The 17434-nt window shown below is 39.3% G+C and overlaps 1 protein-coding gene across 5 annotated transcripts in view; it reads left to right on the plus strand.

Annotated features, from left to right (window-relative positions):
• Positions 1–17434, plus strand: part of LOC307184744 (uncharacterized protein) — a 49608-nt gene that overhangs the window by 27215 nt on the left and 4959 nt on the right. For all 5 annotated transcript variants that reach the window (XM_079918462.1, XM_079918459.1, XM_079918463.1 and 2 more), the window contains 2 exons: positions 16975–17101; positions 17290–17350. In XM_079918462.1, coding sequence (XP_079774588.1) covers positions 16975–17101; positions 17290–17350 — 188 coding nt within the window. The remainder of the gene's footprint in view (positions 1–16974; positions 17102–17289; positions 17351–17434) is intronic.

Raw genomic sequence — 17434 nt, forward strand, 5'->3', positions numbered from 1 at the left:
GTTGAAGGATATCTTGTTTACCTCTGAGTCTTGGCAATCACAAGTAAAGCTTTTATAAAAATTCATGCACAGGTTTTTTTTATGAACATAAGTTTTCAACTAATGTGGCAAAATACAAAGGAGCCTGATTGTTGGATTTGTATGGTTAAGAATAGGTTTAGTATTTTAAGAAACTGCCTGTTTTCCAAAGTAGACATACCGTTTTCCATTCCCACCAGCATTGAGAATGGAACAGGGTTCCTGTTGCTGTACATTGTCTCTGTCCTTTGGTGGTCTCAGTTTTTTGAATTTTAGTATTCTGATAAGTATCTAGTAATAATCTCATTCTTCTTTTATTTGCAATCCTAATGACATATGATGTGGAGTGTCTTTTCTTATGCTTATTTACCATCCATGTGTCTTATTTTGTCCATTTTTAATAGTGTTGCCTGTCTTCTTATCGTTGAGTTTTGAGTTCTTTGGATATTTCAAATAGCAGTCCTTTATCAGATAAGTGGTTTGCAGAGATTTTCTCCCAGTCTGTGGCTTATTTTCAGTCTCTTAACCCTGTCTTTCATAGAGCAAACTGTCATTTTAATGAAGTCAATTTACTAATTTTTTTCTTTCTTCAGTCCTACTTTTGGTGTGTTGAATCAAAAAACTCATCACCAAACCCAAGGTCATATAGATTTTCTCCTATGTTACCTTTTTTCTCAATATTTTAAAAACTTGAAGTATAGTTGATTTACAGTGTTGTGTCAGTTTCTGCTATACAGCAAAGTGGTTCAGCTGTACACATATATACATTTTTAATACTCTTTTCCATTATAGTTTATCATAGGATATTGAATATAGTTTCTCCGTGCTGTACAATAGGACCTTGTTGTTCATCTATTCTATGTATAAAAGCTTCCATCTGCTAACCCCAGCCTCCCACTCCATCCCTCCCCCACCCCCTCCCCCTTGGCAGCCGCCAGTCTGTTCTCTATGTCCATGATTCTGTTTCTGTTTCATAGGTTCACTTTCTCCTGTGTTATCTTCTAGGAGTTCTGTAGTTTTGCCTTTTACATAAGATCTGTGGTCCATTTGGGGTTAATTTTTGCAAAAGGTGTAGGATCTGTGTCTAGACGTTCTTTTTTTCAATGTGGATATCTAGTTTTCCTGGCACTATTTGTTGAAAAGACTGTCGTTTCTTCATTAAATTGCCTTTGATCCTTTGTCAAAGATGAATTGACTAGATTTGTTTGGATCTATAGGAAATCATTGACTTTGTATGTTAACTAACCTTCAGTCTTACTGTACTCTCTTATTAGTTCAGGGGTTTTCTTTGTTGTTGTTGATTCTTTTTCTCCATAATCATGTCCTACATGACAAAAGACAGTTTTATTTCTTACTTCCCATTCTGTATACCTTACATGTCCTTTTATTCTGTAAGCTTCCAGTACAGTGTTGACTAGGACTTGTGAGAGAGGGGACATCATTGCCTCCTGATCTTACCAGGGAAGCATCTAGCTTCTCACCATTAAGTGTGATGTTAACTGCAGGTTTTTTGTAGATGGTCTTTCTCAAGAAGAAGAAGTTCCTCTCTTCCTAGTGTGCTATCATAAATGGATTTTGGATTTTTTCAAATGCTTTTACATTTTCATCTGTTTCATTCCTCATATTAATAATTTGGATTTTCTTCTTTCTTTCTTTTTTTTTTTTTTTGGCCGTGCTGTGTGGCTTGTAGTATCTTAGTTCCCCAACCAGGGATTGAACCCAAACCCTCAGCAGTGAAAGCACAGAGTCTTAACCACTGGACCACCAGGAAATTCCCATGTCTTTTCTCTTTTTTTCTCAGCTTATATAGACATTTCTGAATTTCATCTCTTCAAAAAACAGATGTTTTGTTGATTTTTCTCAATGATTTCTTGTACTTTCATTGATTTCTTCTCACATTGTTACATCTCTTCCTGTGCTTACTTTGGGCTTAATTTCCTCTTCTTTTTTCTACTTTTTAAGGCTAAACGCTTAGGATCATTAATTACAGATCTCTTTCTTCAAGTGTATGCCTTCAATGCCATAAATTTCCCTCTACGCCCACCCTATTTTTGCTGCATTCCACAAGTTTCAGTAAATTGTACATTCATTTTTATTTAATCAAGGTAATTTTTAATTGCTGTTGAAACTTTTTCTTTGATCCATGGGTTATTTAAAAGTGTGTTGTTTAATCTTGAAGTATTTAAATGTTTTTAAATATCTTTCTATTATTGATTTCCAGGTTAACGCCTTTGTGTTCTGAGAGTATATTTTGTATGATTTCCCTTAAGATTAGTTAATATGTGTTTTATGTCCCAGAATGTGTTATTTGTTTTGGCCACGCCACACAGCTTGCAGGATCTTAGTTCCCCAACCAGGGATCAAACCCGGCCCCACGGCAGTGAAAGCACCCAGTCCTAATCACTGGACCACCAGGGAATTCCCCCAGAATGTGTTCTATCCTTATGAATTTCCCATGTTAACTTGAGAAGGATGTGTATTCTGCTATTGTTTGATGAAATAATACACAGTTTTCAGTTATATCCGGTTGTTTGAGGGCACTGTTCAATTCAGCTCTGTGGCTTTTCTGAATTTCTTCCTGCTGGTTCTCGTAATCATTTATTAGAGGGGTGTTGAAGTCTAACTATAATAGTGGAGTTGTCTGTTTCTCCTTGTAATTCTATCCATTTTTCCCTGGTGTATTTTGCCACTGTGTTGTTGCTGTGCACGTAAGCACTAAGGATTACTTTGTCTTCTTGGAGACTTGACCCCTTTATCTTCATGCATTGCCCCTCTTTATCTCTGTGCTTTGTCAGAAAGTAATATGGATATTCTACTTTTAATGTTAACATGATAACATCTTTTTCCATCCCTTAGTCTTAATCCATCTGTCTTTATTGTGAATGCGGCTTTATTTCAGACAACATATAATTTTTTTAAATCCACTATGACACTATGTGGCTTCAGTTGTTGTATTTTTAGACCATTGACCTTTTTATAGGTATAGTTGATTTACAATATTATATCAGTTTCAGGTATACAACCTAATAATTCAAAATTTTTATAGATTATACTCCATATAAAGTTATTACAAAATATTGGCTATATTCCTTGTGCTATACAATATACGCTTGTAGCTTATTTATTTTATACATAGTAGTTTGTACCCCTTAATCTCCCACCCGTCTTTCCCCTCCCCACTTCGCTCTCCCCATTTGTAACTGCTAGTTTGTTCTGTGAGTCTGTTTTTGTTTTGTTATATTCATTTGTTTCTTTTAGATTCCCCATATAAGTGAAATCATACAGTATTTGTCTTTCTCTGTTGACTTATTTTACTGAGCATAATACCCTTCATCTATCCATGTTGTTGCAAATGGCAAAATTACATTCTTTTTTCTGGTCAAGAAGTATTCCATTGTATGTATGCACCACATCTTCTTTATCCATTCATCTGTCAGTGGACACTTAGGTTGCCTCCATATCTTGGCTATTGTAAATAATGCTGCTGTGAACATTGGGGTGTGTGTATCTGTTTGAAATAGTGTTCATCTTCTTCAGATATATACCCAGGAGTGGAATTGCTGGATCATATGGTAGTTCTATCTTCAGTTTTTTGAGAAATCTCAGTACTGTTTTCCATATTAGTTGGCACTAATTTACATTCTTAGCAACAGTGTACAAGGGTTCCCTTTTCTCCACATCCTCACCAACATTTGTTATTTGTGGTCTTTTTGATGGTAGGTGTTCAGACAGGTGTGAGGTGATACCTCGATGTTTTGACTTGCATTTCTCTGATGCAGTGATGTTGAGCATCTTTTCATATGCTACTTGACCATCTGTATGTCTTCTTTGGAAAAATGTCTACTCAGGTCTTCTATCCATTTTTTAATCAGGTTTTTTTTGATACTGAGGTATATGAGCTGTTTATATCTTCTGGATATTAACCCCTTATCAGTCATATCATTTGCAAATATTTTCTCCCATTCAATGTGCTGTCTTCTCATTTTGTCGATGGCTTATTTACTTATTTTTTAACCACAAAAAGTTTATTGGTACACATACCTTTCCATACTTTCTCCTGTATTTAAATTTTTTCTTTTTATTGGTATTTTATTGACATACAAAATACTTTAAATGTAGTATTAACCAAGTTTTTTTTACAGAATTTTTAATTTTTTTATTTTATATTGGAGTACTGTATAGTTGATTAACAATGTTGTGTTAGTTTCAGATGTGCAGCATAGTGATTCAGTTATATGTATACATGTATCTATTCTTTTTCAAATTCTTTTCCCATTTGGGTTGTTACAGAATATTGAGCAGAATCCCCTGTGCTATGCAGTAGGTCCTTGTTGGTTATCTATTTTAAATATAGTAGTGTGTATCTGTCAATCCCAAACTCCCAATTTATTCCTTCCTCCCACCACCTGTCCCCTTTAGTAACCATAAGTTTTTTTTCTAAGTCTGTGAGCCTATTTCTCTTTTGTAAATAAGTTCATTTGTATCACGTCTTTTTAGATTCCCCATATAAGCAATATTATGATATTTGTCTTTCTCTGTCTGACTTCACTTAGTATGATAATCTCCAGGCCTGTCAATGGTTTCTTTAGATATGCAAAACCTTTTAAGTTTAATTAGGTCCCATTTGTTTCTTTTGCTTTTGTTTCCTTTGACCCCAGCCCCTTACTCTCTGCTCCCATATTTTTCCCTATGCATCTCTTCCATTTGGCTGTTCCTGAGTTGTATCCTTTATCATAAACCAGTAATAGTAAAGCCAAGTGTCTTCCTGAGTTCTCAGAATTGTTCTAGCAAATTACCAAACCTGAGGGAATGTCAAGGGAATCTATGACTTTGTAGGAGGCTGGGTAGAAATGTCAGTAGCCCAGGCACCCTGTTTGTGGCCAGCAGCTGAAGTGGGGGCAGTCTTGTGGGAGTGAGTGTTTATTAATCTGTGAGGTCCGACACTAACTCCAGGTAGCATTCATATTGACTCAAACTGGTAGACACATATTTGATGACAGAGCTGGAGCAGTGGTGTTAAAAAGACACCACATATTTGACGTAAGGAGGGGAAACCACTGTCACAAGTGCTTCTGTCCTCTACCCCCACCTTTGGAGAGCAGGGAGGCTAGAGGAGACTCAAGTGGGTGTTTCCACCACACACACACACACGCACGCCCCAGATCAGTTGCACTGTTACAAAATAGATTATTTTGAGGACAGTTCTTGTTAAGAACAGAGTATTCTGGACATGGCTACTTTTTTGTCTCGCTGATTTTGGAGACAGCAGTTTCCCGATGACCTAAATTCTCTGATGGGTCTATTGTTAACTTTTAGTTTGTTGTTTTTTCCCTATGAGGGTGCTAATGCCAGCTTCTAAGCTCCTTAACATGCCAGATCAGGAACCGGAAGTCTCTGACCTCAGTTTTTATTTTTGTCTGCTGACAGCTTTATACTTTCATCCCTCCTTATTCCTCTTTGTATCCCACATCTGTACAAAGTGCTAAGAAAGCCTGAGTGTTCCTTCCTTTGATGCTGGTAAGAGAGTAATAAGTCCATGGAAGTCCCTGCTCATGTGTGCAAACTGTCATCCTAGCTCACCCCCTAATCTCAATGAAAAAACCCAAGCCAGGCTCCTTACCTTGCTCTCCGAAGGCATTTCCCACCTGCTTGAGAGGCCCGCCCTGCCCTCCCCAGACACTTGCATTATAGAAGTAAAAAACTTCATACCCTCTTGGCATTGTGTGCTGTCGTCAGCCTACACATCTGAGCCAAATCTCAGATGGGGTCCACAAGAAAAGGGAACATGATCTGTATATTGCAACACACTGCTTAATTATTCTATTGAGGGACTTCCTGGTGGCGCAGTGGTTAAGAATCCACCTGCCAATGCAGAGGACACGGGTTCGAGCCCTGGTCTGGGAAGATCCCACATGCCGCGGAGCAACTAAGTCTGTGCACCACAACTATTGAGCCTGCGAGCCACAACTACTGAAGCCCGTGCACCTACAGCCCATGCTCTGCAACAAGAGAAGCCACCACAGTGAGAAAGAAGCCTGCACACCACAACAAAGAGTAGCCCCTGTCGTCACAACTAGAGAAAGCCTGCGCACGGCAACGAAGACCCGACGCAGCCAAAAAATAAATTAATTAAAAAAAATTATTCTATTGAAAAATCTTCCGCATCTTTTTATACCAGTTCATGTTACCCTTTTTTTAAAATTTATTTATTATTTTTGGCTGCGTCAGGTCTTAGTTGTGGCATGCGGGATCTTTCATTGTGGCGTGCAGGGATTTTCGTTTACGTGTGTGGGCTTCTCTGTTGTTGTGGCATGTGGGCTCCAGAGCACGTGGGCTCTGTAGTTGTGGCATGCAGGTTTAGTTGCCCCGCGGCGTGTGGGATCTTACTTTCCTGACCAGGGATCGAACCTGCATACCCTGCATTGGAAAGCGGATTCTTTACTACTGGACCACCAGGTAAGTCCCTTCACCCTTTATTTTTAAAAAGTGAATATGAGGGCTTCCCTGGTGGCGCAGTGGTTGAGAGTCCGCCTGCCGATGCAGGGGACGCGGGTTCGTGCCCCGGTCCAGGAAGATCCCACATGCCGCGGAGCAGCTAGGCCCGTGAGCCATGGCCGCTGAGCCTGCGCGTCCGGAGCCTGTGCTCCGCAACGGGAGAGGCCACAACAGTGAGAGGCCCACGTACCGCAAAAAAAAAAAAAAAAAAAAGTGAATATGAGGGTGAGATTATGTAACCAGTTCTTACAAAATAGACACTTGTCTTGTTACCAGTTTTTTTTTTTTTAACATCTTTATTGGGGTATAATTGCTTTACAATGGTGTGTTAGTTTCTGCTTTATAACAAAGTGAATCAGTTATACATATACATATGTTCCCATATCTCTTCCCTCTTGCGTCTCCCTCCCTCCCACCCTCCCTATCCCACCCTCCCTATCCCACCCCTCCAGGCTGTCACAAAGCACCGAGCCAATATCCCTGTGCCATGCGGCTGCTTCCCACTAGCTATCTACCTTACTACGTTTGTTAGTGTGTATATGTCCATGACTCTCTCTCGCCCTGTCACAGCTCACCCTTCCCCCTCCCCATAACCTCAAGTCCGTTTTCTAGGAGGTCTGCGTCTTTATTCCTGCCTTACCCCTAGGTTCTTCATGACATTTTTTTTTTTTCTTAAATTCCAAATATATGTGTTTGCTACCACTTTTTCTACCAGAATCTGTGAATTAAAACTCAGGTTGCCACATCACAGGGCAAACATAGTAAAATTATGTTCTTCTCCAAACTTCATTAATTCCTTATTTATTTTGTCATCACATATATTCAAAAAAGAATGTACAAAGTGTTTTTTTATATAAATTTTATTTATTTTTTATTTTTGGCTATGTTGGGTCTTCGTTGCTGTGTGCGGGCTTTCTCTGGTTGCGGCAAGCAGGGGCTACTCTTCATTGTGGTGCACGGGCTTCTCATTGCGGTGGTTTCTCTTGTTGCAGAGCAAGGGCTCTAGGCGCCTGGGCTTCAGCAGTTGTGGCACGCAGGCTCTAGAGTGCAGGCTCAGTAGTTGTGGTTTTCGGGCTCTAGAGCGCAGGCTCAGTAGTTGTGGCTCATGGGCTTAGTTGTTTCGCAGCATGTGGGATCTTCCCGGACCAGGGCTCAAACCTGTGTCCCCTGCATTGGCAGGTGGATTCTTAACCACTGCGCCACCAGGGAAGCCCATACAAAATGTTTTATTGGAAGATCTAGTAATAATAACAATATAAACATCTTTGTAATCATCAAGATTCATAACTGGGCCTTTAGGCAGTTTTTAGAGTCTCATGATGTTCTTGCTCCCTTGCTCATCTCTGTGCTGCCCCATAGATGATCTCTGTTGATTGTTTAGTTATTCATACCTTTACCATCTATTCTTTTCACTACACAGTGTTGTTTTAGTTTTGTCTGTTTTGACCTTTCAGTAAATGAGTATTAATGAAATTACGGTCAAAATGTTTTTTGGTTGGTTCTTTGCAGAAGTATGTTTCATACACATCTAGGGTCTACAGGCCAGTCAAGGTACTCATCCATTGCAGTGGTTATAGGGTTCGGCTTTTTCCAGTTAAAAAATTTTTTTTTGGTCGTGCCACACAACTTATGGGATCTTACTTCCCCAACTAGGGATTGAACCTGGGCCCTTGGCAGTGAAATCACGGAGTCCTAACCACTGGACCTCCAGGGAATTCTCTCCAGTTTAATTTTTAATCTCCTTAAAAATACATTTTCTATATTCTTGCATTAGTCTCCAAGAACATAAATCCTCTGGACATTAGAGAAAAATTGCTAAGCTGTAGATAGCGAGTTCAAATGTACAGGAAATGGCAGTGGAGTGCATCAGTTGATGCTTCCTCCATTCGTGCATAATTTACGTATTTGTCACCTATGGTCATCAACACTTGGGATTACTAAATTGACTAAATTTTTGTCCTAATCAGTGTGAAATGTAATCTGCTTGACATGTTGTTTCATTACTTCCTATTACCAATCAGACAGGTATTTTCTCATGCATGATCTCGCATCTTCTGTTAAACATGTTTTGGTTATTTACCCTTTTTTTTTCCCCTTAACTATTGTGTCCGTTCATCTTACTTCGCACACTAACCCTTTAACATTGCATGTATTTTTTTCCACCTGTTGTTTGTCTTATAACTCCCTTAGTTTAAATATGTTTGAATTGGTCAGGCTCTTGCTTTAGGGCTTCTTCTTTTTTTGTTTTGGGGGGGGGTTTAATTAATTTTTGTTTGTTGTTAGTCATCCATTTTATACATATCAGTGTATATATGTCAATCCTAGTCTCCCAGTTCATCACACCACAACCCCCATCCCTTACCGCTTTCCCCCCTTGGTGCCCATACGTTTTTTCCCTACTTCTGTGTCTCAATTTCTGCTAAGCAAACCAGTTCGTGTGTACCATTTTCTAGGTTCCACATATACGTGTTAATATACGATATTTGTTTTTCTCTTTCTGACTTACTTCACTCTGTATGATAGTCTCTAGATGCATCCACGTCTCTACAAATGACCCAATTTCATTCCTCTTTATGGCTGAGTAATATTCCATTATATATATGTACCACATCTTCTTTATCCATTCGTCTGTCGATGGGCATTTAGGTTGCTTCCATGACCTGGCTATTGTAAATCATGTGTCTTTTTGAATTATGGTTTTCTCAGGGTATATGCCCAGTAGTGGGATTGCTGGGTCATATGGTAATTCTATTTTTAGTTCTTGAAGGAACCTCCATATTGTTCTCCATAGTGGCTGTGTCAATTTACATTCCCACCAACAGGGCAAGAGGGTTCCCTTTTCTCCACACCCTCTCCAGCATTTGTTGTTTGTAGATTTTCTTATGATGCCCATTCTAACTGGTGTGAGGTGACACCTCATTGTAGTTTTGATTTGCATTTCTCTAATAATTAGTGATGTTGAGCAGCTTTTCATGTGCTTCTTGCCCATCTGTATGTCTTTGGAGAAATGTCTATTTAGGTCTTCTGCCCATTTTTGGATTGGGTGGTTAGTTTTTTTAACATTGAGCTGCATGAGCTGTTTATATATTTTGGAGATTAATCCTTTGTCAGATGATTTGTTTGCAAATATTTTCTCCCATTCTGAGGGTTGTCTTTTGGTCTTGTTTATGGTTTGCTTTGCTGTGCAAAAGCTTTTAAGTTTCATTAGGTCCCATTTGTTTATTTTTGTTTTTATTTCCATTACTCTAGGAGGTGAATCAAAAAAGGTCTTGCTGTGATTTATGTCAAAGAGTGTTCTTCCTATGTTTTCCTCTAAGAGTTTTGTAGTGTCCGGTCTTATATTTAGGTCTCTAATTCATTTTGAGTTTACTATTGTGTATGGTGTTAGGGAGTGTTCTAATTTCATTCTTTTACATGTACCTGTCCAGTTTTCCCAGCACCACTTATTGAAAAGGCTGTCTTTTCTCCACTGTATATCCTTGTTTCCTTTGTCATAGATTAGTTGGCCATAGGTGCGTGGGCTTTATCTCTGGGCTTTCTACCCTGTTCCATTGATCTGTGTTTCTATTTTTGTGCCAGTACCATACTGTCTTGATTACTGTAGCTTTGTAGTACAGTCTGAAGTCAGAGAGCCTGATTCCTCCAGCTTCGTTTTTCTTTCTCAAGATTGCTTTGGCTGTTCGGGGTCTTTTGTGTTTCCATACAAATTGTGAATTTTTTTTGTTCTAGTTCTGTGAAAAATGTCATTGGTAATTTGATAGGGATTGCACAGAATCTGTAGATTGCTTTGGGTAGTATAGTCATTTTCACAATGTTGATTCTTCCAATCCAAGAACATGGTATATCTCTCCATCTGTTTGTATCATCTTTAATTTCTTTCATCAGTGTCTTATAGTTTTCTGCATACAGGTCTTTTGTCGCCTTAGGGAGGTTTATTTCTAGGTATTTTTTTTTTTGTTGCAATGGTAAATGGGAGTGTTTCCTTAATTTCTCTTTCAGATTTTTCATCACTAGGGTATGGGAATGCAAGAGATTTCTGTGCATTAATTTTGTATCCTGCAACTTTACCACATTTATTGATTAGTAGTTTTCTGGTGGCATCTTTAGGATTCTCTATGTATAGTATCATGTCATCTGCAAACAATGTCAGTTTTACTTTTTCTTTTCCGATTTGTATTCCTTTTATTCTCTGATTGCCATGGCTAGGACTTCCAAAACTATGTTTAATAATAGTGGTGAGAGTGGACATCCTTGTCTTGTTCCTGATCTTAGAGGAAATGCTTTTACTTTTTCACCATTAAGAATGTTGTTTGTTGGGCTTCCCTGGTGGCACAGTGGTTGAGAGTCCGCCTGCCGATGCAGGGGACACAGGTTCGTGACCCGGTTGGGAAGATCCCACATGCCGCGGAGCGGCTAGGCCCGTGAGCCGTGGCTGCTGAGCCTGCGCGTCCACAGCCTGTGCTCCGCAATGGGAGAGGCCACAACAGTGAAAGGCCAGTGTACCGCAAAAAAAAAAAAAAAAAATGATGTTTGCTTTGAGTTTGTCATATATGGCCTTTATTATGTTGCCCACTTTCTAGACAGTTTTTATCATAAATTGATGTTGAATTTTGTCAGAAGCTTTTTCTGCATCTATTGAGATGATCATATAGTTTTTATTCTTCAATTTGTTAATGTGGTGTATCATATTGATTGACTTGCGTATACTGAAGAATCCTTGCATCTCTGGGATAAATCTCACTTGATTCATGGTGTATGATCCTTTTTAATGTGTTGGATTCTGTTTGCTAGCATTTTGTTGAGGATTTTTACATCTATATTCATCAGTGATATTGGTCTGTAATTTTTTTTATAGTATCTTTGTCTGGTTTTGGTATCAGTGTGATGGTGGCCTCATAGAATGAGTTTGGGAGTTTTCCTTCCTCTGCAATTTTTTGGAAGAGTTTGAGAAGGATGGGTATTAGCCCTTCTCTAAATGTTTGATAGAATTCACCTGTGAAGCCATCTGATCCTGGACTTTTGTTGGAAGATTTTTTTTTTTTTTTTTTTTTGTGGTACGGGGGCCTCTCACTGTTGTGGCCTCTCCCATCGCAGAGCACAGGCTCCGGACGCGCAGGCTCAGCGGCCATGGCTCACGGGCCCAGCCGCTCCACGGCATGTGGGATCCTCCTGGACCAAGGCATGAACCCGTGTCTCCTGCATCAGCAGGCGGACTCTCAACCACTGTGCCACCAGGGAAGCCCTGTTGGAAGATTTTTAATCACAGTTTCAATTTCATTACTTGTGATTGGTCTGTTCATACTTTGTTTCTTCCTGGTTCAGTCTTGGAAGGTTATACCTTTCTAAGAATTTGTCCATTTCTTCCAGGTTGTCCATTTTATAGGCATAGAGTTGCTTGTAGTAGTCTCTTAGGAAGGTTTGTATTTCTGCAGTGCTTGTTTTAACTTTTTTCCTTTCTAATTTTATTGATTTGAGTCCTCTCCCTCTTTTTTAAAAAAAATTTATTTTATTTATTTTTGGCTGCTTTGGGTCTTCGTTGCTGCATTGGGCTTTCTCTAGCTGCAGCGAGCAGGGGCTACTCTTCATGGCGGTGCATGAGCGTCTCATTGCAGTGGCTTCTCTTGTTGCGGAGCATGGGCTCTAGGCGCCTGGGCCTCAGTAATTGTGGCACATGGGCCCAGCTGCTCTGCAGCATGTGGGATCTTCCCAGACCAGGGCTCGAACCCATGTCCCATGCATTGGCAGGTGGATTCTTAACCACTGCACCACCAGGGAATCCCTCCCTCTTTTCCTTGATGAGTCTGGCTAATGGTTTATCACTTTTGTTGATCTTCTCAAAGAACCAGGTTTTAGTTTTATTGATCTTTGCTATTGTTTTCTTTGTTTCTATTTCATTGATTTCTGCTGTGATCTTTATGATTTCTTTCCTTCTACTAACTTTGGATTTTGTTTGTTCTTCTTTCTCTAATTCCTTTAGGTGTAAGGTTAGATTGTTTATTTGAGATTTTTCTTGTTTCTTGAGGTAGGCTTGTATAGCTATAAACTTCCCTCTTAGAATTGCTTTTGCTGCATCCCATAGGTTTTGGGTCATCGTGTTTTCATTGTCATTTGTCTCTAGGTATTTTTTTGATTTTCTCTTTGATTTCTTTAGTGATCTCTTGGTTATTTAATAACGTTTACCCTCCATGTGTTTGTGTTTTTTACATTTTTTTCTCTGTAATTGATTTCTAATCTCATAGTGTTGTGGTCAGAAAAGATGCTTGATAGGATTTCAATTTTCTTAAATTTACTGAGGCTTTATTTGTGGACCTAAGATGTGATCTATCCTGGAGAATGTTCTGTGCGCACTTGAGAAGAAAGTGTAATCTACTGTTTTTGGATGGAATGTTCTATAAATATCAATTAAATCTGTCTGGTCTATTGTGCCATTTAAAGCTTGTGTTTCCTTACTAATTTTCTGTTTGGATGATCTGTCCATTGGTGTAAGTGAGGTGTTAAAGTCCCCCACTATTACTGTGTTACTGTCAATTTCCTCTTCTAGAGCTGTTAGCAGTTGCCTTATGTATTGAGGTGCTCCTATGTTGGGTGAATATATAATTGTTACGTCTTCTTTTTGGATTGATCCCTTGATCATTATGTAGTGTCCTTCGTTGTCTTTCGTAACATTCTTTAAAGTCTATTTTATCTGATATGAGTATTGCTACTCCAGCTTTCTTTTGATTTCCATTTGCATGGAATATCTTTTTCCATCCCCTCATTTTCAGTCTGTATGTGTCCCTAGGTCTGAAGTGGGTCTCTTGTAGACAGCCTATATATGGGTCATGTTTTTGTATCCATTCAGCAAGCCTGTGTCTTTTGGTTGGAGCATTTAATCCATTCACGTTTATGGTAATTATCGATATGTATTTCCTATTACCATTTTCTTAATTGTTTTGGGTTTGTTATTGTAGGTCCTTTGCTTCTCTTGTGTTTCCCACTTAAGTTCCTTTAGCATCTGTTGTACAGCTGGTTTGGTGGTGCTAAGTTCTCTTAGCTTTTACTTGTCTCTAAAGCTTTTGATTTCTCCATCAAATGTGAGTGAGATCCTTGCTGGGTAATCTTGGTTGTAGGTTCTGCCCTTTCATTAAATATGTCATGCCACTCCCTTCTGGCTTGTAGAGTTTCTGCTGAGAAATCAGCTGTTAACTTTATGGGAGTTCCCTTGTATGTTTTTTGTTGTTTTTCCCTCGCTGCTTTCAATAATTTTTCTTTGTCTTTAATTTTTGCCAATTTGAATGGGACTCTGTGCTTCCTGGGCTTGGGTGGCTATTTCCTTTCCCATGTTAGGGAAGTTTTTGACTATAATCTCTTCAAATATTTTCTCAGGTCCTTTCTCTCTCTCTTCTCCTTCTGGGATCCCTATAATGCGAATGTTGTTGAGTTGAATGTTGTGCCAGAGGTCTCTTAGGCTGTCTTCATTTCTTTTCATTCTTTTTTCTTTATTCTGTTCTGCAGCAGTGAATTCCACCATTCTGTCTTCCAGGTCACTTACCCATTCTTCTGCCTCGGGTATTCTGCTATTGATTCCTTCTAGTGTATTTTTCATTTCAGTTATTGTATTGTTCATCTCTGTTAGTTTGTTCTTTAATTTTTCTAGATCTTTGTTAAACATTTCTTGCATCTTCTCCATCTTTGCCTCCATTCTTTTTCGGAGGTCCTGGATCGTCTTCACTATCATTCTGAATTCTTTTTCTGGAAGATAGCCTATCTCCATTTCATTTAGTTGTTTTTCTGGGGCTTTATCTTGTTCTTTCATCTGGTACATAGCTCTCTGCCTTTTCATCTTGTCTTTCTGTGAATATGGTTTTTGTTCCACAGGCTGCAGGATTGTAGTTCTTCTTGCTTCTAGGGCTTATTCCTCTTAAATGAGAAAGTTCTATTTTTGGATCAATGAAGCATTTACTTGTGATTTCTAGAAGTGTCCCAGTTTTTTCTTTCACGTTTCAATCTATAATGAATTGGCTATTGCCCATGGAATACAGGGGAATACAATGTTTTTCCCAGTTAGATAACATTTTGTTAGAGATATATTTTGGGAGAGGTAACATCTTAGTGATGTTTGGGTTATTTCTAAAAACATCTTTTGTATTTTCATTTATCTCATTCTCCTTTAATGTTACCCAACAAAAATTTTAAATTTTTCCCATGAGGATCATTAAATATCTCGTTCATTCTTCTTTAGTACCGAATTAAATTTGTTCTGGAGGGAGCCAGATGCAAACTTCCAGATGGTCTTTCCTAGTGTAATCACATAGGAAGGGCTCAAGCCTACAAGCAGCGGGTTGTGACAACACATATAAAATAATTGTCTTCCAGAGAAGCTCATTAGAGCCTCAATACCCAGAGTGATTTTGGGGAGCAGATCACATAGGAACTCTGCCTAAGCATAATGAAAGTTCAGACGCTCATAATGAAAAGCGTTTATAACGTACCATAAACAGTTTAGACACACTGAGCCACTCTTATCAGGTTGGTGCGGTCACTCATAAATCCCAGTTCCCAGAGACCAACAAAGGACAAACATGGTGAGCAGGCATTCCTAAGAATCAGCGATCTCAGACTTGTTAGTAACTCTCTTCTGCACACTTCACAGTAGGACATTGTTAGGAGCAAGCGCTACAGATACACCATAGAAAGTGTAATTAGAGCTGATGCAAGCAGCTCAAGCAGGAAGTGGTTACTTCCTCACAAATTTAACAGCATCATGAACATGTGGAAATTATACATTTTTACTATGATCACTTAAAGTCTTACTGTTCTCTAATGGTAGGATCCAGAGCACATTGGAAAAATTAGAGAAATGCTACACAAATAAATATTTCCATTTTAAGACCATCGATTCCTGTGAGAAAAACTTCTCAAGAACTGGGGATTTCTTTTTCTGTTCCTTAACTGAATAGATAAATTCTACCATTGTAATTACTGTGTGGGAACCTTTTCTCTGTCCCCTGCACGTGGACATCAGTAGGTTAGTGATCTTTTACAGAGACCAGCATTTAGGGAAGTTATGTGGTTCCTATGCCCAGACGTTGCGCTGTCATGTCCCTGTGCACCACATGGAGGCATGGAAATGAGAGAAGTGGAAAGGCAGCCTCTCAAGTGGCTGGTTGAGAATCACTGCCTCCTATAATTGGAGAAGATAAGTTTTATGTTTTTTAGAGGAAAGCACTGCTGGACCCTTTGTGTTTTATAATGATGGGCACGTTCACCATCAAACCATTGTGGTCTTCAGTGGACTCTGGTGCAAACTGCAATTCTTATTCAGTTCCCCAAGGTCAGCAAGGTCCAGGGTACACTGTTATGGTTTTGCCGGAAAATGCTCTTCTGGCATTTATCTTCTCAGTATATGCACATATATGTGGTAAAGATGGTGAGAAGCCACTCTGAATATAGGGATTTTGTGGAGGTCTAAGTTGTCATGCCTTCTTTCTCATGCCTGAGTACTAACTTCAGAATAGCTTCCTAGCCTCATGAAATAGGACAGAGATAAAAAGGAGTAACTGAGTATCTGTCAAATATTTTTACAGGCAAGTTAAACTTAATACTTTTCCACAAGATTATTTTTATTCAGCCAGTTGCATCTGACTACTTCTGATAGCCTGGAGTACTTTAGGACAATATGGCCAGCTGGGCCTAGTGATAAGCTGGATTTCCACAGGTCTCCTGTCCTTGTCACGTTTGGTGATGGGAATGGAAGAAAAAGCTTCCAGTTCACTGTGTTTTTTTCCATTAAAACCTCATGCAAGGGGCTTCCCTGGTGGCACAGTCGTTAAGAATCCACCTGCCAATGCAGGGGACATGCGTTCAAGCCCCGGTCCAGGAAGATCCCACATGCCAAAGAGCAGCTAAACCCATGCGCCACAACTACTCAAGCCTGCACACCTAGAGCCTCGTGCTCTGCAACAGGAGAAACCACCGCAACGAGAAGCCCACACACCACAACAAAGAGTAGACCCCACTTGCCGCAACTAGAGAAAGCCCGCATGCAGCAACGAAGACCTGACACAGCCCAAAATTAAATTATAAAAAAAAAAAACACCTCATGCAAATGTGATCCTGTGTTTCATGGAGTGCTATGTGATAGATATGGTGGGTATTAAAGGAGGTGGATTTTTCTTACGAGGAGTTGATGATCTGGAAATACTTCTTTCATTTGGAGTTCACATTTCTCCAGCGTGCTCTGGATCCTACTGTTAGAGAATGATAAGACTTAAGTGATCATAGTAAAAATGATTTCCATGTGTACATGATGCTGTTGAATGTGAGGAAGTGGTCATATAGAGAATAAGGATTTTGATGATCAAGTCACAGAATAAATATTTCAATAACAGCATCATATGTGAACTTCTCGTGAATGGACTACAGATTCCCACTACTGTCCATCTCACCCATCTTCCTGTACACATATTTGTGATGTTTTAGGACCCAGTGGCCTTTGAGGATGTGGCTGTGAACTTTACCTTGGAGGAGTGGGCTCTGCTGGGGCCTTCACAGAAGAAACTCTACAGAGATGTGATGCGGGAAACCTTGAGGAACCTGGCCTCAATAGGTAAGGATGATGACATTCCTTCACTTAATCAATTAGAGAACAAGTGTTTCCTGCCCATCAGTGTTGTTCTAAGATGTGGAATGGGGAAAGGGAATACTTTGGTAAGTAAATCATAGTTTGAGGTCATCATAGACCTGTGAAATAATAATTTTCCTATAATTTATTGATCTTTTTGGTTGGCATTTCAGGGGAAAAATGGGAAGACCATAACACTGAAGATCAGTACAAAAACCAGGGAAGAAATCTGAGGTGAGTTGCACTCACAGTTTAAAGCAGTGTCCCACAAGAGAATCTTCTTATGTCATGAAATTTAGAAACAAGTAGACACAAAAG

The sequence above is a fragment of the Stenella coeruleoalba genome, assembly GCF_951394435.1.
Source record: "Stenella coeruleoalba genome assembly, chromosome: 3".
Taxonomy (NCBI): Eukaryota; Metazoa; Chordata; class Mammalia; order Artiodactyla; family Delphinidae; genus Stenella; species Stenella coeruleoalba.